This window comes from Setaria italica, chromosome V (genome assembly GCF_000263155.2).
Source record: "Setaria italica strain Yugu1 chromosome V, Setaria_italica_v2.0, whole genome shotgun sequence".
Taxonomy (NCBI): Eukaryota; Viridiplantae; Streptophyta; class Magnoliopsida; order Poales; family Poaceae; genus Setaria; species Setaria italica.
In genome coordinates this window covers 36,640,471-36,664,546 of record NC_028454.1, presented here as the reverse complement: position 1 = coordinate 36,664,546, position 24,076 = coordinate 36,640,471, and the positions used below count along the sequence as shown (strand labels likewise).

At 42.2% G+C, this 24,076-nt stretch overlaps 3 protein-coding genes across 3 annotated transcripts; all 3 read right to left on the bottom strand.

Moving 5' to 3' along the window:
- Nucleotides 1-3,015: 3,015 nt before the first annotated feature.
- On the bottom strand, nucleotides 3,016-6,832 carry LOC101763543 (chaperone protein ClpB1). The gene is made up of 7 exons (XM_004969873.3): nucleotides 5,423-6,832; nucleotides 5,104-5,285; nucleotides 4,720-5,001; nucleotides 4,284-4,624; nucleotides 3,904-4,183; nucleotides 3,609-3,806; nucleotides 3,016-3,506 (listed from the first exon to the last, which is right to left on the bottom strand). The coding sequence occupies exons 1-7, from the start codon at nucleotides 6,576-6,578 to the stop codon at nucleotides 3,201-3,203; spliced, it is 2,745 nt and encodes a 914-aa protein (XP_004969930.1). The 5' UTR covers nucleotides 6,579-6,832; the 3' UTR covers nucleotides 3,016-3,200.
- Nucleotides 6,833-7,428: 596 nt separating this feature from the next.
- LOC101763138 (dolichyl-diphosphooligosaccharide--protein glycosyltransferase subunit STT3A) lies at nucleotides 7,429-14,619 on the bottom strand. The gene is made up of 23 exons (XM_004969872.3): nucleotides 14,432-14,619; nucleotides 14,263-14,325; nucleotides 13,852-13,907; nucleotides 13,709-13,780; nucleotides 12,663-12,768; nucleotides 12,505-12,555; nucleotides 11,695-11,790; nucleotides 11,537-11,596; nucleotides 11,343-11,456; nucleotides 11,183-11,269; nucleotides 10,958-11,061; nucleotides 10,679-10,774; nucleotides 9,919-10,039; nucleotides 9,752-9,832; nucleotides 9,544-9,672; nucleotides 9,257-9,460; nucleotides 9,032-9,175; nucleotides 8,773-8,959; nucleotides 8,590-8,687; nucleotides 8,365-8,444; nucleotides 8,192-8,279; nucleotides 8,012-8,098; nucleotides 7,429-7,923 (listed from the first exon to the last, which is right to left on the bottom strand). The coding sequence occupies exons 1-23, from the start codon at nucleotides 14,561-14,563 to the stop codon at nucleotides 7,867-7,869; spliced, it is 2,313 nt and encodes a 770-aa protein (XP_004969929.1). The 5' UTR covers nucleotides 14,564-14,619; the 3' UTR covers nucleotides 7,429-7,866.
- A 734-nt stretch (nucleotides 14,620-15,353) lies between these two features.
- LOC101762730 (nuclear pore complex protein NUP85) lies at nucleotides 15,354-22,876 on the bottom strand. The gene is made up of 18 exons (XM_004969871.3): nucleotides 22,359-22,876; nucleotides 21,810-21,912; nucleotides 21,577-21,687; nucleotides 21,391-21,474; nucleotides 21,109-21,180; nucleotides 20,971-21,027; nucleotides 19,945-20,064; nucleotides 18,963-19,163; nucleotides 18,295-18,405; nucleotides 18,166-18,203; nucleotides 17,928-18,084; nucleotides 17,090-17,191; nucleotides 16,951-17,007; nucleotides 16,602-16,748; nucleotides 16,399-16,469; nucleotides 16,225-16,312; nucleotides 15,966-16,022; nucleotides 15,354-15,857 (listed from the first exon to the last, which is right to left on the bottom strand). Exons 1-18 carry the CDS (start codon nucleotides 22,769-22,771, stop codon nucleotides 15,660-15,662), a joined length of 2,187 nt encoding a protein of 728 aa, XP_004969928.1. The 5' UTR covers nucleotides 22,772-22,876; the 3' UTR covers nucleotides 15,354-15,659.
- Between the last annotated feature and the right edge of the window lie 1,200 nt (nucleotides 22,877-24,076).

Sequence of the window (24,076 nt, the reverse complement as noted above, 5' to 3'; positions counted from 1 at the left end):
TTATCCCGGTTTGTAATACCAACCGGGATAAAAGACCCCCACGAGTTAATACAAAAGGGTAGCATCCCCTATATAGTCAGATGTGGTGTGTAGGTGGGATGCCAAGGAAGCTACGCGTGAGGCTGAAGGTTGTGGGTTCGAATCCCACGCAGCGCGCACACGCATATTTGCTATTTGCGACGTGCGCGTGTGGGGGCCTCATGGGATTTTTTTTTTGCGGCGCCTGGCGTGGTGACCCGTTTTATCCCGGCTGGTAATACCAACCGGGACAAAAGACACCAACCGGGATAAAAAGGGGTCTTTTGTCCCGGTTGAGTGACCCGGGACAACCTTTTGTCCCGATTGGTTTATCCCGGATGGATTTTCGGGAGATTTGCACCCTACCAATCGGGACTAAAGGCCAATTCTCTACTAGTGTAGAGCGCGCCGATGTCCGGAATGCAACGCTCGGCGCCATGGAATTTTGGCTCCCACAGCACATGTCATATCGAATGTGTACTAATTAGGAGTATTAAATATAGGCTAATTATAAAACTGATTGCATAGATGGAGTCTAATTCGCGAGACGAATCTATTAAGCTTAATTAGTTCATAATTTGATAAGTGATGCTATAGTAACCATTTGCTAATAATGGATTAATTAGCTTTAATAGATTCATCTCGCGAATTAGCCTAGGGATTCTACAATTAGTTTTATAATTAGTTTATATTTAATCCTCCTAATTAGCATCCGAACATCACATGTGCTAAAGTTAGCACCCGGTATCTAAATATCATTGCAACAAAAGGCCACGAGGGCACAGAGTGGAAAGCAACGCAGGCAACAAGCGGCCAAAAGGCGACCGGTCAACAACAGCCATCTTCAGGTATACTCCCTCCGTCCCATTTTAAGCACAGAATAAAAGCACCAACAGGTAAGAGTATGTGTCCCAATATCCAGCATGTGTACAATATATATGGGTCCATTTGTTAAAAAAACTGAAGCACCGAGCATTGACCTGGAAGGCTGGACTGCTGAAAGCCTGGAATGCTCTGGACTCTGGGACGCACGTCACGCACCACTGCTCCGCTCGTTTTTGCACTGCTCGTTTCTCCAATCTTCTCACCGCTAGCGCCTCCCTCCCCTCTCCTGCTGCTTGTGTTCCACTCTTACACATCCCATCCTCACCGCTCAGCACGCACTCCATCCGCGAGTGTTCCCCGTGCCCCTTGTGCATCCATCGCTCCTCCACCTCCCTTTCATGGCTGACGGCACTATGACCTTGTTTACTTCCCTCAAAATTTCTAACTTTGACACTATGCAAAAAGAAGATTCCCCATCACATCAAACTTGCGGTACATGCATGGAGTACTAAATGTAGACGAAATCAAAAACTAATTGCACAGTTTTGTTGTACTTTTCGAGACGAATCTTTTGAGCCTAATTAGTCAATATTTGGACAATAATTCACAAATACAAACGAAACGCTACAGTGTCGCATTTATGGCAAAATGCCAATTTTGCAACTCCCAACTTGGGAAGTAAACAAGGCCTAGGTTTAAATCAGTGGCCATAGCGATGACGATGAAGTGGATTGCGCTGAAGTGGATGTCTCTCATTTGGTTGATTTGGAGCTCTTGACGTGTTATATAGTGGGGTGCTGCTGCGATGAAGCACGTTAGTTCAAATTTTGAATTTTTATGCAATGGTGCCACTCTTCTTTGTGTAATAATGCTAGTGTGATTTTTTTAATTTTTTTTACCGAAGTGGGCAGGATAAGCTCCTACCTATTCTTTTATAATTTTTTATTTTAAACCTGTTTAATTCTCTCCCACGGGAAACCACTAGGTTAGAAGCCTTTTCGTGAATTTTTTTTAATTTTGGAACATTCCAGAGTGTAAACGTGGCATATGGTTACATTCCAGAGTGTACTAATGCAATAATTACTGTTGTTTTTAAGGAGGTCTATTGCCTTCAAATAGGAGCAATAATATCGTTTGCTATCAATATTAGTTTGCACCTTGAATCTAAAAATACATTATACTGGGACGGGAGTATAAAACAAGCAACAGGCGGCTCCATGTAGCCTCAGGTTGCAGGGGTGGATGCAGCGGCACAGAAGCAGCTGGGCCCGCGTGTCGGCCGTTCGCTCGATGGATGGAAGGATATAGTAAGCTAACAAAGTAACAACCTAACAAGTAACAACACGGAGGAGCACATTCTGAACACAAAATTAAAAACATGGAGGATAAAGGAAGGTCCAGCGGCAAGCAACGAATTTTTATATTTTTATTTTAGTATTTTGAAAAAAATACAAATTTTAGATCTGAGCATTGTGTCGATTATTTAAGCATCAAGATGATTCCAAATGAAAAAAAAAATTTGAACTAGATCTCATCGAGATCTACAATTTTCATATAAATTTTATCTCCATCCAAATTTATATGAAAAAGTTATAATTGTTTGATTGTGTGTTTTCGAGAGAAGGAAAATTTCGCCAGGTGGTAGGGTGGGTTTAGTGTACATTCCGCCATTTCAAACGGGTATAGATTTGCATTTTTTATTAGAACATATTTTTTTTCAAAATTCTAAAATAAAAAATTTCCCTGACGGGTGTGTAAACGTCGTCGATGCCGCACCAGACTCCCCAAACCTAATTTTCAAAAAAAAAAAAAAACTCCCAAACCGGTTCGGCCCAGCCCTAATCAGGTGCTGCCAACAACAACAGCCGGGTCGGGCAAAGCGGCACACACTACTCCGACAAAAACAAGCCCAGCCCACAAGAGGGGACAAAGCTCGGCACCTGCCGCTCGTCTCGTAAGTTCCCAACCCGAGGATTTCAGTAGATAAAAGATTTACTGACATCTGATGATCTGAAAACCACATAACGGTGCTATTTTCAAGCACTTAAAACCGGCACGAAGAGGTGAGGTAGAGAAGAGCCGTCCTGCTGAGGACGATAGAAAAAGATCTACAAAATCGCAATTTGAACTGTATGCTTCATGATACCAATCGAACGAACCTGGGAACACAACTGGGTAATCAACACACTCCGAATTCAATGTAACGGAATCTTGCCTTAATATCCACAGTTCGATTTCATCTCAACACTTTCATTTGCAGGGGCGTTAGCACTTGACAGCCCCAAGCATTGCACCTCACACAATTTTCACACAACAATTGTCTATAACTACGTCGAGGAGAGTTCCCTATGTCTATTCTACTCTTCTTCCATGTCGTCAGCATCTTCATCATCTTGCATGATTCTCATCTTCTTCACCGCTTGTGCTGTTCCGCCGTTGATAGCTCCACTAGGAACCTGGATCAAGATATCAGACTTCTGCCCTGTCTGCGCATTCACCAGTCCTCCGTTCGCGTCGACCTTGTAAGTCAGCTCTTCCTTGTTGGGAGAAGCGTCTATGAACACCGTGGAGTTCTCGTCTATCTCTTCCTTGATCAACATCTTGGACAGCTCGGTCACTACTCTCTTCTCAATCCATCTCCTGATCGGTCTGGCACCATAGACCTGTTGAACCACAAAGGAAGAGCACGAGTCAGAAACTCAGAATCCATGAAGGCAGCTGAACCCAGAAAATAAGGTAGTCTGTCGGCTGATGCTTTCACATACCGGATCGTAAGAGAGCGACAAGATCACATCCAAGGCAGCATCAGTCACAGCTAAGGCAACACCCCTTTCAGCAAGGCGGACAGCCACATCTTTCATCTGCAGCCGAGCAACCTTCCTCAATTGCTCATGCGACAAGGGATCGAAGATCACGATCTCATCCAGACGATTCAGAAGCTCGGGCCGGAAATGTCTCCTCACCTGCAGATGAATAAACCAGCACGTTTAGCACTAGACTGCACGACAACGACAACAGTGAAAACAGAACATCAATACAAGTTGCATCGACACCACATACCTCCAGCATAACCAGATCGCGAGCAGCCTTCATCGAGTTGTTGCCCACCATCCCGGCAAGGAGGTGCTCAGCGCCAAGGTTTGAGGTCATGATGATCACAGTGTTCCTGAAGTCTACTGTCCTGCCTTGACCGTCAGTCAGCCTACCATCATCTAGAACCTGGAGCAGAGTGTTGAACACTGCCACATGTGCTTTCTCAACCTCATCAAAGAGAATGACACTGTAGGGTCGCCTCCTAACTTGTTCTGTCAGTTGACCTCCTTCCTCGTGGCCAACATACCTACAAAGTCACACACAGTTCCACAGTTCAATCATCAGAATGCCCAACTAGCAGTAATTGGCACCCAAAAATATGTATAAAGATATGATATGATGCTTACCCAGGTGGTGCTCCGATTAGCCGGGCAACTGAATGCTGCTCCATGTATTCGGACATGTCAATCCGAACAAGCAGGTTCTCATCATCAAATAGCTGCTCAGCAAGAGCCTTGGCAAGCTCAGTCTTGCCTACACCTGTCGGTCCAAGGAAGAGGAATGAGCCAGTAGGCTGCTGTGGCCGCCCAAGACCAGCCCTGGACCTCAGAACAGCCTCTGCAACTGCGTTGACAGCTTCTTGCTGTCCAACGACTCTCTGATGAAGCCTATCAGCCAGCCCAACCAGCCTCTCCTTTTCATTCTGTCCAAGCCTAGTCACTGGAATGCCAGTCCAGCGGCTCACCACCTATAAACAACAACAACAACAATGATGTTTGAGTACCGCTGCACGCACTTGAAGTGGAAGGCAATGCACCAAATTTTCGCCTCTAACAAGCGTACCTCAGCAATCTGCTCCGGGCCAACAGTCTCAGTCAGCATCAGGTTCTCTCCGGTTTCACCCTCCAGCTTGGCAATGGCAGCATCAACCTCTTGGAGAGCACCGTATCTGATGTCTGCTACGCGGGCCAAATCCATCCGGCGCTCGGCTTCCTGGACGCTGAACAGCATGTCTTCCCGACGTTGCTTCAGCTTCCTGATCTCATCTATCCTCTCTTTCTCCTTGCGGTACTTCATCTGCAGCGGCTGCAGCTTGTCCCTCAAATCGTCCAATTCTTTCCTTACCTGAAACCAGATTTGCACATCATCAGACATTCAGAATTGAACAGAGAAAAGCAGGTGTGCTACTGCTACAGCATTAGAAAAATCAAGATAGCCAAAACCCACCTCAACTAGCCGAGCTTTGCTGGCTTTGTCCTTCTCCTTCTCGAGCGCGTGGAGCTCGACCTCAAGCTGAATCCTCTTCCTCTCAAGGTTGTCAATCACCTCCGGTTGGCTGTCGAGCTGCACCCTCACATTTGCGCAGGCCTCATCAACCAAATCGATAGCTTTGTCAGGCAGATGGCGACCTAGATAAGCGAAACAATAGAAGCACCAATTTCATCAGTTCAGTAACAAAACCACAAGAATAGCAACATGATATCGACATTTTATTCGAGAAATATGAGAAGAATCAAAACTGATTCGCAAGAACACAAACACTTACCCATGATGTACCTCGACGAGAGCTGCGCGGCAACGATGAGCGCACGGTCCTGGATCCTGACACCATGGTGTCCCTCGTACTTCTCCTTAAGGCCTCTCAGGATACTGACAGTGTCGACAACGCTGGGCTCAACAACGTGCACCTGCTGGAACCGCCTCTCGAATGCTGCGTCCTTCTCGACGTACTTTCGGTACTCCTCGAGTGTCGTCGCGCCAATGCACCTGAGCTGCCCCCTCGCGAGCATTGGCTTGAACAGGTTAGCCGCGTCCATGGAACCCTCCGTCCTCCCGGCGCCGAGCACGAGGTGTATCTCGTCGATGAACAGGATCACCTTCCCCTCGGCCTCCTCCACCTCCTTGAGCACGGCCTTGAGCCGCTCCTCGAATTCGCCGCGGTACTTGGCGCCGGCGACGAGGGCGCCCATGTCGAGCGCGACGAGGCGCACGTCGAGGAGGTTGCTGGGGACATCGCCGCGCACGATCCGCTGAGCGAGCCCCTCCACGACCGCGGTCTTGCCCACGCCGGGCTCGCCGATGAGGACGGGGTTGTTCTTCGTGCGCCGCGACAGGATCCGCACCACGCGCCGGATCTCGTCGTCGCGGCCAATGACCGGGTCGAGCTTGCCCGCCACCTCGACCAGGTCGCGGCCGTACGTCTTGAGCGCCTGGAAGCTGCTGTCCCCCGAGGCGGACTCCACGCGGCGGTTGTCACCGCGGAGCTTCTCGACGACGTCCTTCACCCGCGACGCGGCGACGCCGGCCTCCTTGAGCGCGTCGGAGACCTGGGGGTCCTCGAGGAGGCCGACGAGCAGCTGGTCGACGGCGAGGTGGGAGTCCCCGCGCGCCTTCTGCGCAGACTGCGCGCGGCGGATGACCTTGACCAGCGCGGTGGACGCCGGGACGGTCTCCGGCGGCGGCGACTGCGTGGGCATTCTCTTGAGCGCGGAGGCGACGACGCGCTCGAAGGAATCCGCGGCGGCGATGTCGTTGCCGCCGGACGCGTGCGCGATGGCTTGGCGGAGGACGCCCGACCGGTCCGCGGCCAGCGCCGCGGCGAGGTGCAGCGGCGTGATCTGGGCGTGGCCGGCATCCGACGCCAACTCGTGCGCCGAGGCCAGCGCCTCGTTGGTCTTGTGCGTGAACTTGTCGGGATTCATCGCTACCTTCTTCTACCGAACAATCTACAGGCTAGAACAAGCAGTGGTGATTGGGGATTAACAAGGTCTTCGTCGAATTCCTTGCCGCGATTCGCTTGGCGTTTGTGTTTTTCGGTTGGTTATCTGGGATTTGGAGAGAGAGGAGATGGATTATAAGAGGCGGGAAGGGAGAATTCGCGGAGGGCCCAGAATGATGTGGAAGCGGAGGAAGAGTGGAAGACGGCGAGCCGAAGGCACTAGAAAGTTCTAGATGATCAACGGTTTGCTGGGGAAACGGCCACGAATAGGATCTCCAGATACGTGGACGGCCAGGATTGAAATGATGGATACCTTGGATGAGGGCACGTGTCTCCGTACGTTGACGGCTACCGCCGATTTGAGCCCGTTTTGGCTGGGGGATCTCACGTCGACGCGATAGCTGCCGCCGTCGACAGCGCGGAGCTCCAGGCCTCCCGGAGCAACGATATCGTTGAAATCACAAGTCTCAGTTCAATCAGATGTAAAGCTTTAACATTTCCTTTTGTTATGTGCACAAATTTATAATGCTGCTCGCTTTTGATTTTGGCAAATTGCAGGGAGATCCTAAACATGCTTAGCAAAACTCACATTGCCACATTCTTTTGGCTTAACCTTCGTTCTATAGGTGGCAATCACAAATGGAGATATTAAGTACCAGATCTGTGCACTAGATCTTTGCGATTTAGCAAAAGAATCCAAGTAAACGTAAAGGGTATACTTGCAACTTACTCAGAAACTAAAAGTATAGTATCTATTCAAATATAATTCTTAGATCCAAACCAAAACGAGAAATCAACGGATGAACCTACCAGGAACTAGAACGCTGAGGCACTATACAATATGTTGCATTGCATTGAATATCTATAAATTGTAAACAGTAAGCAACTTGCTAAGGCTTGTCACTAATGTCAACTTGATATAAACTGGAATCCATGATTCCTAATGATCAGGCACTCTCAGTCAGATCCCTACAAACAAACGCCATCTTTTTGAAACGATGATAAAAGCCTCCAGCCAGAACATATCAAAAATTTCATCAGATCTCCCCTGCCTGGAGAAATGTATCGGAAGGGTGGAATGGCAAAAACTATGAATCACAGGGTATCCCTATACTATGCTCCATGGCAATAATCAAGAACAAACCAATGCTGATATTTCTAGTCTAATTCCTTTTTCGTGAGTTGGTAGTTTTTCTCGGGTTTGGGCACCTTGAGCAAGCCGTGACTGTATCTGTTGACTCCAGCTGCCCAGGACCCCACCTTTGTGATCTCTATTGCCATGGGCTCTTCTTTCCACCGGTTTTGCGCATAGAACTTGTTTTTGAACTCTGCGGTAAAGAAATGAAGTGGAAAGATGTTTAAAATGCAGAACTTTCAATATGCTTAAATCCAAGCAATTTTTGCTGTCTGACTTACAGATTTTAGTTTCAGTTTCCCTCTGACTCTGTTCTTTTGAGGTTTCAGTTTGTAAATCCGAACCATCCAATGGTGGGTTGTGAAAACCTGCATTCAGCAGCATGTAAACACGACAAAATGAATTAAAGCAATAGCGGAATTGTCACATCCAAATTGGAGAAACGAGAAAAAGCACTCCACCTCCTCGAAATGGGTCAGCTTAAAGTGCTTCTTTCCTATTTCATATCTTCTCACTCTATCAAAGCCCTTACCATCAGTGTCAGCAAATCTGTGCGCAAAGGAAAACAAAGGTTAAACATTATTCCCAAATGTATCAATTTAGCCCAGTATAATAAGTTCTACGTGTCGCCGACCTGTAATAGCAAAGCTTGTACATAAGGGAATTCAGCATCGTTGGGGTGCCATGAGCATCAACACGGTAGTTGCCATCCCTCTATGGAAATATGACACAAATACACAACAAACAATGTGAACCATCAAATATTTGACAGAGCCCCCACCCACCCAAGAAAAAAGTCTAGCACAGGACAATTGGAAGATATTTGAGAGGAATTACAAAAGACAAACCCGCAGCTTACAAGGTAATCTGCTTCCTTTATGTGAGGGAATACACCACCTCCTATTCGAACCATCCAGAGGAACTTATTAATATCATCACTTGGGTAGCCAATAAGCCCTGAAAAGAATCATCAGGTGTTAGGGAGTACGGCAGAACTTATTTAAGGCAATTGTTTGTTTCTAGAAGACAAAAATGAATCAACCTCCAAAGACGACAAGCACATATTTGACATCTAAGGAATTTAAGATCTCCCATGCTGCTTTTTCTGGGGATGCCATTGCTGTCCCAACTGTTGCTATGTGTGTGTTATTCCATGTATTATTGTCTACAATAACGGTTCTGTTGGCCATTGCAGTTGTCTGATAACCATAGTCCCACCAAGATGCAACCTGCACAATCAACTCCATCTTGCTGTCAGAATAAACACAGTTAGTGTAATAATAAGAAGCAAGAAGGTGTACCTTATCATCTACGTCTGTGTTATGGCGCAGCCATCCATAAGCTTCACGGAAATCATCAAAAACATGCAACCCATCATGTGAACGAGATGTCAGCACAATTGAGGGTGCTGAGTATGCTTCTGCAGCAGCCCACACACAGTGGACCTGCAAAACATGGCATCATTTACTAGCAGTCCTAATCTAATCTAATGAGAGTGTTATTTCCAGAAGGAAAAGTTCCCTTACCACATAAAACCCAGAAAGTATGATCAGCAACATTATACCCACGGCAGATGGTCCACAAGGCAGCACTAAAAGTTTTTCTTCCGTTCTAGGATCAACAGGAGAACTTCCCTCTGAGTCTTTGCCTTTCTTCCGGTTTTTCTTGGCTGGCTTTTCCTTTGAAACAGCTTCTGAGTCGGCAGGAGTGTTAGAACTACCATCCCCTGCCTTGAATTTGACAGAACCTCATGTGTAAGTGAACAATTCAACATAACGGATAGGGAAAAAAAATATGAAGAAAACAATCATACTGTAGAAGAGCCATCATTTGATGTCGGACGCTGAAATTTCATCGATCTTGTAAGGACACCAAAAGCTTCAGATAGAGCAATCCCAGACAAAATGCATGCAGCGGGAGCAAGGACAAGCATAAGCCGGACCTAACATTGCAGTAGCATCAGGATCACAAATTAACCAGCCCAGCACTGCAGGTTGCAAAAGTTCATACTAAAGGCTTACCATTACTCCAGAGAAATACACAGAGGTTACCAAGTACAGGACCAAAAATGAGCTTGCATCAGATAATGGTAAGAAGCATGACTGCAAATTGAGTTGACACATATCAGTCAAAAGTCAAAACCATGGTAAAACTAAACTACCTATTCAACTAGAAATGGAATACTTACTATGATCCCAGCAGGAACTAAGAAGGCCAGCACATTGATATCCATAAAATAAGAAGGCCAGGTTGGTGGTTGGTGTTCGCTCACACTAGCGATAATAGGGATATACTTGCTTGCATAGGTTCTGTCAGGAGGAAAAAATAAAAAATAAAGAGCAAACAGTCAAGGTGTCAACTTATACAGAAAAGGAAGAAATGCACATTGATTGTAAAATGAAAGTTGATGGCAGGTTCAATAGCTGAGAAGGAAAACAAAACACACAAGAGAGGTCCACAAGGAAATTACAGTTTAAGTCCAATTCAGTAGAGACAAAGACAGAGGCAAGCATAATTTTCAGGATAATCAACACAGCGTGCTCCCATTTCCAGGTTTTCAATCTCAAGCTAAGACTTCAATTTGACAATAAATATACTCTCTTATAGTATCAGATTTAACTATATTTTTCAGTCTACTGCAAATAAAATAAGCTACTTAGACCAAGCCACGCATTGATTTGGCTACATCATTATGACAGGAGATTATGTTCAAAGCTGATCGCACAGAAAAATCAAGTTGTCACAAACATACGCGCATGTAAACATCATTGCCCTTTATGTACAAAAGGGGACATCTTAAACTAAAAGGTATAGAAATCCTCCCAGCAACTTAAACAATCAATTTAATAGTTATGTGCTCCAAGAGACCAAACCTGATATCTTACTTTGCAACAGAAAAAAGAGAGCTCAACAATTCAACTATCAATTACATGTTGATGAGAACTTACGGGTCAAGCAGACTCAAGCTGCGACCACTCCAACCTTTTGTTGGGCTAGATGCCACCAATGCAATGAGAATTGCTGCAACAGCAAAACAAACAGCCCTGCAGGATTCTTGCTGTTAGATGTGTCAAGTAGATATTTAGCAATTCAGCGAACTACATCATGAACAGCTGCTTCATTTTTTTGACTTCTGAAGAACAGTTAATTATTTGCTCAAAATTATGAACCATTAAGGGGTATAGATTTATTATGCATTTCAACTAGTTCCAATGTCAAAAACTTACAAACCAACTGTTATAACAAATGTCATGGCCACTTTGAAGAGCCGAGGAGTTAAAAGTCCTTTTATGTAATAAACCAGAGCGACCACATGGAGGATTATAAAGACCTGCATTCAAAATAACAACAAAGGACGGGGGGAGGGGCATTAGCTTGCAGCCAAGATTTTAGTGAATTGGGGGAATTAGGAAACAAAGGAGCATGTGCGGGTACACACACAGTGGACATACCAGAAATGATGCAAAGTGCTCTGATGTCATTACTGCATTAAAACCAACAACAGGTACCAATGCTGCCAGAAGTGTGCCAAGCACAACCTGCAAGGTGTTTACAGTTATGAAAATTCTTCTACTCATTTGAATATAAAGATTTGGAATGGCACTGACTTACAAGGGGAGCAAAAGCAATATAAAGTCGTGAAGAGTAACGACCAGTCACAATACACAAGAGAACATGGATTGGGATAAGATTGATGATGAACGTGTAGCCTCCCCAAGAACAGACCTGAAAAGGAAAATACAGTAGCATAATTTGGATACATGATATATAGTAGTTACTATAAACATAAAAAATAGCAATCTTACCATGTAGAAGTATGAGAGAGCATTAAGTGTCGCATAAAAGAGTGATCCGGTGTTTAGTGTCTGCAAAATCATTTCAAACCATGTTAAGTAACAAAGAGATAATTTCAGAAAGAAAGAAAGAAGAAAGGAACAGAAGGCAAAACTTTTGGACAGCTCACCTTTACGTATAGGTAAAACGTGAATATTAAAGCAAATATAGCTACAGCTTCATTATCATAGCTGCCAGCAACAGATCTTGAGATGTATGATGGGACCTGCATATTGGTGAGGAGTGATAATTAGGTTATTTATTGAGTGATATTTAAAGGCCAAGAGCATACTGTTAAACATCTAAAAGGGGTGAAAATCGTATGAAAAAGGCTGATCCTAAACATCATAATTAAATGAGAGTGAAACAATAATCCCGCACAAAGAAAAGGATACCAATTCATGACATGATTCTCAACAACAGGTTTTCAGCAATAATCAATGAATGAAGCTCAGAAGTGAGCTTCTCATTTCACCACTTTGCATGCCTTTCTCATGCCAGGAACAGATCTACTTGTCAGTGATAGGCAATGCTACTTTGGATGAATGAGAAAAATCAAAGACCAAAGGGCCCTTTGAAAGTTTCGGACATACAAGCTCAGAAATGACTCCGTACAGCTCTTTTTTCTTTAGTGAAACTCCAATATAGCCACAGAACATTTATCTCAGACGATATTGAGAATAAGCAAACAAGGACTTGAAATGAAAATGGGTTGTTCAGACCAGAATGGTTGAAAAATAATAATTATAATAAAGCATCAACACTTCCGCTGTTACACTCAAAGATTCAGACAACATCAACAAAGCTAACATATCTTTATCTAATTGACTCATTCTTGGTGCACCCACAAAAGAGAGCAGAATAATTATAAAAATCAAGTAAAGATATCAAGGATCTAGTATTTATCACAGACAAAATACATTGTTAATTTAACAGTTACCACAGCTAGGATAGCTGCTGCCATTAAACCAGCCCCAGAGCCCTTTGCTTCCTGGAGAGAAAATAGTGTGATTACTAAAGCACTTCAGTAATCCAGTGTAAGAGCATGGATTTTAAATACTAAGAAAACAACCTTGGTTAGAAGACTAAGAAAATAACCTTGGTTAAAAGGTAAGTTGCCCAGGAAGCATTGGCTGAGAAGATTGGAGCAGTGAAGACGCAAGCAGTCTCCACCGACAATGGGATGTTAAGGGAGTTTAGCAACCTATAACAACCAAAATTGATTCATGCTAACAGGAGTATAAATGTATCCAATGATTCCGAGAAAATTCCTTCTTTGACACTAGAAGATGATTAAATTCCTTTTTTGACACTAAAAAATGTCCCGTTCCTTATATGACATTGAGCTCTATTTTCTATTCCTTATTTGACATTTTCATCATTTTTGTCACATAATTCGAACAAAACAACCATCAAATCACCTCCAAAATTCATGAAACTTTTTTTGATTATAGAACAAATGAAGATGAGTCCATATTGATTAAAAACGCTCGTGTACCTTTGCCATTTTAAAATTAAAATTCACCAAATTTAACTACTTTTGAAGCATATTTGAATTTTTATGGTACCAAAATACTTTCCAAAAATTATTGAAAACAGCTAATATTCCTCTAGTCATTTACAAAATTATTTTCTATCATAAGTTACATAGAGAATTACAAGGTTCTTTAAAATTTTCCCAAATTTACGTTTCTTCATAATTCTCTATGTAAGTTTTTCTTGGAAATAATTTAATAAGTTCCAGCATCTGATGTGATAAATATTATTTATTTTTTTATAAATTTTAAAAGTGTTTAGTGCCATAAAAATTCATATAACTTATAAAGGTAGCCTAAGTTGGTGAATTTTAATTTTAAAACCGTAAAGGTATAAGTTTCCTTTTAATAAATATGGGTTCATATTCATTTGTTGTATCACTACAAAAAGTTTCATGATTTTTGAAGGCGATTTGGAAATCGTTTCACCTGACTTAACTAACACAAGTGACGGAAATATCAAATAAGGAATGAAAGTTAGAAGTCGGTGTCATATTAGGAAGGAAAATTTTTTCAGGGTTAAGAAAGGAATTAACTCATCTTCTAGTGTCAAATAAGGAATTGCCTCTTCCTCTAATAGCATGCATTCTCAGGGCAACATTTGCATACCACCATATTGTGCCAGCAGTTAGTGTCAAACCAGGATAGACAGTGCCGCCAATTACACGCCCAAGAGGATACCTAAATGCAAGTAATAGTGAGCATACAGATAACTTAAAAACAAAGATAGATTCAAGTGTTCGAAATCGTACCATGTTCGGTCATCAAACCAGTTCCAGAATTCATATATTCCATTCTTTGACAAAAACTGAAACAAGGAGTGGAATACAAAAAAATAAAAATTATAAGTGGCACAACTGATTTTGAAACATTAATACACACTTGCACACATCCAAACAACAATTGCAAATCGGAAGAAACATCCCAGCCATCTATTCTTCCCTATGTTCTGATCATTCAATGCATCCACATGCCACCTTAGATCAAAGCGAAGCGGTTTATCTATCAACTATCCTACAACCCACAATTTCCAAAACTTCGAAGTCCCCAACACCATAACTCGTTGAAGGGACCAGTAACAGCAACATTGCGCCCTGAGCGAGCTCCATAACAAACTGTGAAGTGCGAGTGTGAACAAACGCAGTAGCGCCGCCGAAACTAACCTGAGTGACGCGGTAGTTGAAGTAGGGATCGAACTCGTGGATGACGCTCTCATACTTGATCACCTGCGGCACATCAACGCACAGGTGAGACTGAGAGGGCAAGGGGTCTGGCAAAACCCTTATCGAATTCCCGATAGGATCTAAATGTTGCGGTTCGGGCCGATCTTACGGAGAAGAGGCGGATCGAGAAGGCGAGGACGCCGATGAGGAGGAGGGTGAAGGTGCACAGCACTTCGCCGAAGGCGTCGCGGAGGCGACCTCCGCCCCCGCTCGCCGCCGTAGAGGATTGAGGCTCCGGCATTGCTGCTGAGAAACAGAATATTTGGGGGGAGGAAGAAAGGCAAAGCAGGGAAGAGGAGGTTTATTGGACTTTTCGTGTTTGGACCCTGATTAGTAGGAGTATTTGTCAGAAAAATCCCCTGGATCTTTTCAAAGAAAAAGCATGAGTCATCAGTCATCATCATCAGTTTCATCACCCACAACCGAGTTCCTCCAACTTTTACTGTGGTTTGAAGTTCCTTAAATTTGATTTAAAAACAAAGAGGCCACTTAAGACAGTCCAAATGGACATGGCACGAGGATGGTACTCAACGACACTCATATGAATGATTTTGATACTCTACGGGGTTGATTTTTCTGAAAGAATTGATTCTGTGAAACTTTTAAAATTAGGATGGTGAATCATTTTATAGAGTCAGCAGAGAATCGCTTCACATAATCAGCAGAAAATAAGGAGAAGCTACTTTTTTTTCAGCTACTAGTTCATTTCAGAGAATCACTTCACAGAATCAGCGAAAAATCACTTATTCATGAACTACTGTTCGGCTCCTATCCAGGATCTAACCTGAATTGAGGTAGGCAACCCAGACGAATCAGGAGCACGCATCAGGTTCTTGCACACGAATAGATTACGGGCGCAGAACAGGAGCACCCATATGAACCCAGAACGCCAGTTACATCGTTCCATACAAGTGAAGTCTACAAAATTACTAGATGACGCCCGTCCCCGTTGGCTGTATTGCAGGTGCAGTGAAGTCATCGTTCAGAAAAGGGGCACTGACGAAAACAGCTGAATGAAGTGCTTCCAAACAGAAGAGCAATTGACTGACCAGATTATTTTCTCCTCTTTTTCACAAAGTAAATTCCACAGAAGAAAGTATTTTCAAGCAACAACATGCCATTACTTTTTTACCTTCAAAATACATCGATTAACATCCACCCACAGATTCGCGCACACTAAGCTAAAGTACAATGTACGATACATGTATAACACAACTGCTCGTCTAGACCTGACCCAAGATCAATCTTTTCTCAAGTCTGAGAGTTTGAACTGCCAGGTGGCAGCAAGGAACATGATGACAATCCACCAACAAAACCTGCGCTGAACTGTGCTTGAGTCAAGGGTCTTCAAGAATGGCACGTGCCAAATTCGATGCCAGAGCCAATCTCACGGAGCCCAACGCATGGCTTGGTAGGTGATTGTTCGAAAAATCAGGGCGCAGCTTGGCGAGTGACAGCTCTTGCAGCTTGTTGAGCAACAAGTTTGTCTCAGCAACATTCATTAGAGGGCTGGGTTTGCAATTAAGTAGCTCCATCTGGACATAGTGGTGACACAGAAAAAGAATAAAATTGATTTCTGCAGTCTGGCAAGTGGAGACAACTGATTGCTGGCATCCTAAACAAACACAGAAATAATTACTTACCGAATCGTGTAGAAGGGGTAGCCAAAAACGTTGCGGGGTGGATGGGTTCCTCATAAGCTACAAGCAAAACGCATCTATGTGGTCAGGAGAGCGGAGGCAACAGAGTATTGGCATCCTCTAAGGTGCAAGTTATTTACAATCCTCTGCTGGCAGCTTCAAATTGAATTGCAGGAACCCCCTTTTTCTCATGTCTAATGAGATATGGGGCCTGAAGTGTCAATGTGATTTAAAAAACACAGCTGAAATGTAAGAAATTCACCTGTATAAGAAAATCTACAGTTTGCCGAGCAGCCTCACCGGACCTTCCATCTAAGGCTTGGTGCAGAGACCTCTTGAAATCACGGTACCTTTGCACAATCATATTTTAAGTTGGCATTCAATAATCAACATTGTCATGTAGAGAGACAAATTTGATGTGCAAAGAAAGAAGTACCTGTGAAGGAACTCGAGACCACCCGCACTACCAATATCAGAACCAAGTAGCTCGAGCAGCCCTTCCCATTGCTGACCATGCAAAATTGTTATGAGTTATATGCTAAAACAACTAGCTGAAGGGGATTCCTTTAAGGTTGTATTGCACAGAGAACAAGCTGCAGGTTATAGCCAAGGAGTTCAGAAAGAAGCAAAGATTTATACCTTAAAACTATCATCTGCGACTGACTTCCCAATGTGTTCAAATAACTGTTGAGCAATTCTGTCAAGACGAACTTTATCATGAGCTTGCTGGAACCAGTATACACCAACTCCTTTTCGCCCATGTTTCCAATGATAAATGCCAGCAACCTAAAAGAAAGCCAAATTTAATTAGATAAGAATTCTTAGGTTAAGCTAACATTGAGTTCAATTGAGATTTGAGAACAATAGAAAATGCAAGCTACCTGCAAAAGTTTGAAGAGTTGGACAGAAAATAAGCAACATCCAAACCACAAGCCATGTTCAAATTTTTTATAATAACAAGTTGTGTAAACATTAGAAACCACATTACCTTCATTATGTTTGTACTAATATTGTCCAGTTCATACAAACGGCAGATTTCCAAAGTCTGTTCACAGAAATCAGTATTAGATTAAAAATAATTAGATTTAAGACACTGCAAAGAAGTATAGAATTACATTACATGGTACCTTGAGTACTAGGCGATTATCTTGTATGGGTTGCTTGAGAAGTAGAATCTCCAAGAGCCCTAGGCCTTGGTTTAGACATGAAGACAGATAAGTCGGCGCAATCTGAGAACCAAACAAGTAAGAGCCAAACAAATGTAGTCAAAAGGAGACATTTTTGCTATCATCAACAAACAACAACAAAAGTTCATGAGTTTATATCATTTAAGAAAACTAAAACAAATGATGTAGCAAATCAAAGCTGCACATCTGAATATTCAGCAAAAAAACACGTACAATAAAATAGTTCCTATTGACCACTTTATTAGGATCTGCTTCCTATCTAACATGGATGGGCCCATGCTTCAGTAAGCCAGCCTAGTGGCAAAAGGGAAACTAAAAGGGGCTAGAGGAATCAAGGACCGAAATGAGAGGTAAAAAGGAAATATCCCAGTTAAATAATGCATAGGATGCAATCCATGCAGTTGCTAGTTCCAAAAATATATGGATAATAGCATAATGCCTAATGCCTAACAATAATACTGATACATAAAACTAATCTAGTTAGTTGGTGCACTAATGTTACTACTCCCTCCGTTTTTGTTTATAAGGCATGATATGACATGACACGGTCTCCCAAATTACACTTTGACCATTCATTTATCTTATATTATATTGTTTATGGTCATAAACTTATAATCATTAGAGAGTACATTTGATTACAAATCCAACCATTTCAAGTTTACATTACAAAAATAAAAAGATATTGGCTAAATTATTGGTCAAAGATGGTAAACTTTGAATCTTGATATGCATGTGCGCCTTATAAACAGGAATGGAGGGAGTATGTTACATAACTAACCTGCCAAGTTAAAGAATGAGAGCACAAAACTTGAGCATAGACTAGCCGGTGCAGTTCCTCTATGCTTATACCGCCTAAGTTAGGCCGCTCTTCATGCAACATAGTATCCGCATAGTCATTATCAGCTGTCAGCAGTTCCATAGCATGTGTGACCAACCTACAGTAACAAATGCCCAAATCATTATGATGGTGTTTTGATGTTGAATAGAGATTAATAACTTAGCATTGTCCATCTTACCAAGGACCAAAATGTTTAGTGCATTCTGCCAGCACAACCTAATCATGGAAAAGAAGATGTTACCCCAAGAAAGGATAATGTAAAAGTCAAAGGACCTAAGGAGTATAGAGGATCACATTATGCTCCAACCTCTGGATTTTCTGAAAGGACGCCAATAACGAGGCCTGTTAATCCAGTAGTGCTAGAGGACGGCTTAAGCTGTATGCACTTTTGTGCTAAATGGTGCATCCCTTCAAAGCCCTGACAAAATGCAGATTTTAATACAACATGAAGTTATGTGAACTTTTCAAAAGCATACTTCCTTCAAAAGACCTTAAATGAGGGTATAAGTATAACCTAATAAACTATATAACAAAAGGTAAAAATTTGCATGGAAAAAAATAAATAGGACAAAGACTCTTAGAGAATTCATTGCCAGAAAACAGGTCCTTAAACACATCACTATGCAGTGCAGCTCGAAATTAATAGCAATTTGTTTGGCCACTGATTTAGAGAAGATGGTTACAATCCACATCTGGACTCAAATAGGGGTCCAGGACACAGTCCACGTCTAAAAATCAAGGAGATTAAATAAATGATCGCGGAGGCAAGCAGGTGCTTTTATAAAATATTCTGAAATGGAATTTCTTTCAGGGAAAACATTTAAAGCCCTTTCGATATTAGGGTGAAAAGACCCATGACAGATCTATGATTGAGCAATGGGCATTAAGCAATGCAATTACATCAGCAATGAATAACTCAATCAGCAGAGGAACCACAAAGCTCTACTGCTACAATACAAGGGCAAATGCACTAACCACTGTAAATGGTCTTATGTAAAGAAAATGAGAAGCAAACAGCTCCAGCCAATGGGAGGTAGAAGCAGTGAGTTCCTTTATGTTCCCCATCATAATATGAAGCAAATTCTTCAAACCATCACGGGTTTTTTGGTGACCACACTGGATCCAAAATGCACTGCACTCCAGTTTAGTCACTTGACCTCGCCACTTTTCCCATGCCTGTAAATACAGATACCTTAGAAAAAGCTTTCCACTGACTTGATCAGAAGCCTCACAAATATAAACAAAAAGGACTTGCAAATATGCACAAAGCAAAGGCAGATGAAAGGCATGCTATTTGGAGCATTTAGGCTCCATATTCTATTTTTCTAAAAGAACAATTGTGCATCTTTCACTTTTTTATTTTCAAAGAGCAAGAAAGGTCTCTTTTTAGTTTATTCACTGATCTAAGAACAATCTCAAAAGGTAGATAGATAGTGCTGCATAGCAGTCACATCATGTCCAACAAGGAACGATCAGATGGTTAAATCAAAGTGTACCCTATGACTTTAATTTGCAGCCGTGCACACCGCCTGCAGTCATCATGGCAATCATACAAAGGCATAGCTGTGGGAAAACTAGATTCTAGCATGCAGTTCAAAGCTAACAGAGCAAGACAGACTAATCAATTTTTGTAAGGATTTTTCCAATGATATATTGATATGAAAAAAAGTGTTTGTGCTAATGGTATAGAATTGAGAACCAAGCAATAGCTCAGTTGGTACAGCTTCCTAATGAGAGGCCGCCCACCCAGGCTTGAACCCGGGTGCTTGTAGATCGTGTGAACACCTCCCTAAAGTGTTCACTACTATCCTCTCTTAAGTCTTAAGAGAAAATCAAGGGGACGCCTCACCCTGTGATCGAGATTTTTTTTAGTGGTGCAAAATTACTGCAAATACGCTATTTCCAAATTTAAAGGGATGCATTGCTAGAAGAGATGACATCATTTTATCAGACAAACCTTGACAAAATCCGGTCTTGTTTTGCAGCACTGGCCTAATTTACCAGTTGGTAAATTTGGTCTCAAGCGTGGCATCGTTGATACAAGAACAGCAACAGCCTCGACTAATCCATTTTCTGTCTGTAACCAAAGGAAAAAGAAACTAATGATTTTAGGAAAACCAGGTTTACATAAAATCAACCAGCAAGGCAGCAACATAACATCGTGACATATGGCCAAAGCTAAAAGGAATACATTTACTACTATAGCCTCAAAATAACTCCTGAAGGAAATACAATGCCCCAAATATGAGTAAGAAAACTAAAGAACATACAGCTAAAGAATACATTAAAAACATAGCACAGTTACATTTTCATGGAAATCTTACTTGCAAAATAAATGAGTTCAAGCAGGAGAGAGAGTGAGAGAGAGAGAGAATCAAATCCAAAATAGACCAAAGCAATTCAAATCTTCATATTACAAGTCACGACCTAAATGTAAGTCCAAACAGATTCATCCAGTATTTCCACCTTATCTTCACAATAGCGGAACAAACCAGAGCAATCCAAATCCTCATATTACAGGTTGCCACCTAAAGTTCAAACAGATCCATCCAGTATTTCCACTTTCATTTTCAGTTCTTCACAACAGCCATGCAAGAAAAAGATCCCAGCAGAGTTACTATTACTACTTATATGCTCCTGTTTCAACCAAACTGAATTGGCTTGAAATCTCAGAAATCATTCATTACACAGCATCACTTAAGTTAATTGTATTTGTTGCAACAGGCTAACCACTTCAACCTAAACAGTAAAATGACATGGAGCAAAATATAAGTAATTCACATGTTTCTATTATTCTACAGCTGGACAGAATCTCAAGGTTCATGTTAGAGTAATTAAAAACAACAAATTCTACAGACACAAAATAATCAAATATCTGGAACTGGAACCCTAAGTAGATCTTACGTATTTTATTCGAAAGATAAACTATTAAAAGAGGAAATAAAAATAACCTCAAACAAACCAGCAACAGCAATGGAATTACCTCACGGTTATCCATCTGATCCAATTGGTATGATCCATGAAACCGTAGCATATTCACCTACATGAGAAACATCTTAACATGGTTGGCATCTAACAAAATCACCAACCTAGCAGAAAATGCAGAAGAACACAGACATACCACGATGTCAAGCCATCCAACCGAAAGTGCTGCTGACAAACCATTCCAGTAATCAGGATCGTCTTCAACAATCTATAAATGATCTCACGTTAATCACTTGACCTCATCAACGGGACAACAAGGACTGAAAGTAATACAGATGAATAGTAGTACAAAGTATAAATAGAGCATCAATCAGAAGCTGGGCTAGTCATATGAATACAAGATACTAGGAATCTGTATAAAAAATCTGCAAACCACGTAATTGGAAGATGCCAAGACACTACTCATATTGAAACCAACCTGCAAATTGATGAGCTTTTTCTGGAAATTGCTGAGTTTAGAATACACCGTGCTCTCTGTCGCTGACAAGAGGCTGTCAAAATCCTAAAGTCACAGGAAGTATAATGCAGGAGTCATCCCTGGGCAATGTTAGACTGAAGCGTTGTTGCAAGTGGAACAAGGAAATGGTTTAGGGAAGAGCATTACGGCTAACCAATCAACAAGACGCTCAGGAAGCCAGCTTTGCAACTGTTTATCAACATAGAATATCTCCAACAACTCCCAGGCAGCCCTCAAACTTGTGGGCTTCTCCCTAACCTTTAAAGTGTATGAATTACATTTTAGGGAAGGGTGAACATTTGAAATTGAACAATGTCTTGCAAAAATAGGTGTTACCATGTCATAAGTAAAGTATAAGCATAGCATATAGAGATGGACACCTTAAGAATTGTCTTGGGGTCCTCGATCATGAAAGCAGGTGGAGAATCCGGGTTCCCAAGGAGATTGCCGATGGTTTTGCTGTATTCGAGCACATATTGCCACCTAATGAAACACCATTGAAATCAAATTGGAAGCACAACTACAATATAGCACGCCTTAGCTAACCAGCAAAGGAAACAACTCCTGTGGTTCCCCTTTGCCAAAAGAAGTTTCAACCATATTTTCACTGGTACAGACTCATGCATCAGTGTGAATGTACAAAGTTACAACTTAAAGATTCTACAATCCACAATACTTAGGATATCTGAACTCTTAAGAGTTACATAGCTGTCAGAAACACTACAACTGCAACACATGATGGTAAAGTCAAAAGTTTCTTATAGCATTGTTACATAACAAATTTCTGCAAAAGGATCATGTGGGCATTAAGCCAATAGCTTGAACAGTTACTTTTGAACCGTGAGGAGGTAACTGTTAGTCTATTAGAACTGGTAACCAAATTAATCGTTAACAGTGTATACTGTATACAGCCTCGAAGTAAAGCTCACCATTCTGCGTAATCAGGGACTGAGGACATGCGCGACATAGCGGCAGCATCTGCGAGGGCGTTCTTCCTGCTCTGCAGCAGCGCGAAGGCCGGCACCGACCCGTACTCTATCCGGCGCATCTCTGCCTCGTCGATTTCCTCCTCGACCTCGGCGCCACCATTGCCGCCGGAGCCGAGGTTCACCTCCACCACACTCCCAGCGACCTCCACGCCGCCGCAGCCCTCCGAGTTAGGCGGGCGGAGGCACGCGACCTGCAGAAGGTTGCCGCTGGACCAGTTGATGTAGACGCGGAAGATGGGTGGGGCCACGCCGTGGCGGATTGGCCGCAGGGGTGGCGGCGACGGCGCCCCTTGGCCAGGCTCCCCTCTAAATGGGACGATAGCGCCGCCGCCATCCGTCGGCATGCCGGGCATCCTCGTCGCCGGCCGAGCACGGCCTAGGGTTTTGGGGGCGGGTGACAGCTCCGAGCGGGATTTGGGCGAGCGATGCGCTAGGCGTCTAGCGAAGGGGGTTTTAGGAATCGGAAGTCTCAAAGACCAGTGAAGAATTCAGCTGAAATTGACTCCGTCCAATTATAAGAGCAACTCCAAGAGGCTGCTAATCTTACCCCCAATACTTCTTTTAGGAAAAAAGAGAGAAAAAATGAACTCCAACAATCCACCTAAACCTTCCCCAATTTTTTAGCGACGCTAAAAAATAGCCTACCACCATGTATATTTTAGCATTGGCGTTCCTCCCCCAATCCTGATCCCCGCACGCCCGCGTGTCCCTTCCGATGGGCCCAATACGATGACGTGGCCTGTGTTTGAAATATTGGGGGCTATTTATTAGCGATCTGCTGTGGACTGATATGTTTTTGGGGGAAATTTTTTTTGGGAGAACCCCCAATACATAGTTTTGGGGAAGAATTTTTTAGGATACTCTTGGAGTTGCTCTAAATCGTTTTGATTTTTTTATTTATAGATTTTTCTTGTACACTTAGATATACACTTATATCTGGATATATAGATTTTTAAAAATTAAATATTTAGAAAAATCAAATGATCTGAATCAGAGTAATTGTTATTTAAAAATTTTACAAAATTGTATCTTTTACTTGAAATTCATTTTACTAGTACTAATCGTTATTTATAATAATAGCGTTGGCATTTTATTAATTATAGTATTCCATTGTTACAACTTGGTGTTAGTTAAGGTTTATGTTTATTCATGAATTGTGATGTTTTTGTCAGTAATTATATGAATTGATACAGAACAAAATTTTAATAGACGAGATATATTCTAGTTGTTAGCACTTCTTTAGGAGTTGTCTCATCTAAAGTTTTATGAAAACTAAATTGCTGAAAATAATTTTAGTTTATTATTTAGAAAACCTTATTTGTTTCCTCCAACTGCCTTCCAGCTTAAGTAAAAACTTATTTCTAGAAAATTCAAAATTCTATGTTTAGCAAATAGTAATACTTCAATACGGCCATACAAAGTGCACATGTACCGTCGGACATTGTGCGGCTGCTTCATGGCTATGTAAGGTCTGGTTTGGTTCCATTTGCTTATTTTTAAGCAAATGTCACATCAATGTTTAGATACTAATTAGGAGTATTAAACGTAGACTATTTACAAAATCCATTACATAAGTAGAGGCTAAGTAGCGAGACGAGTCTATTAATCCTAATTAGTCCATGATGATACGGCAAACATTTGCTGAACATGGAAAAATT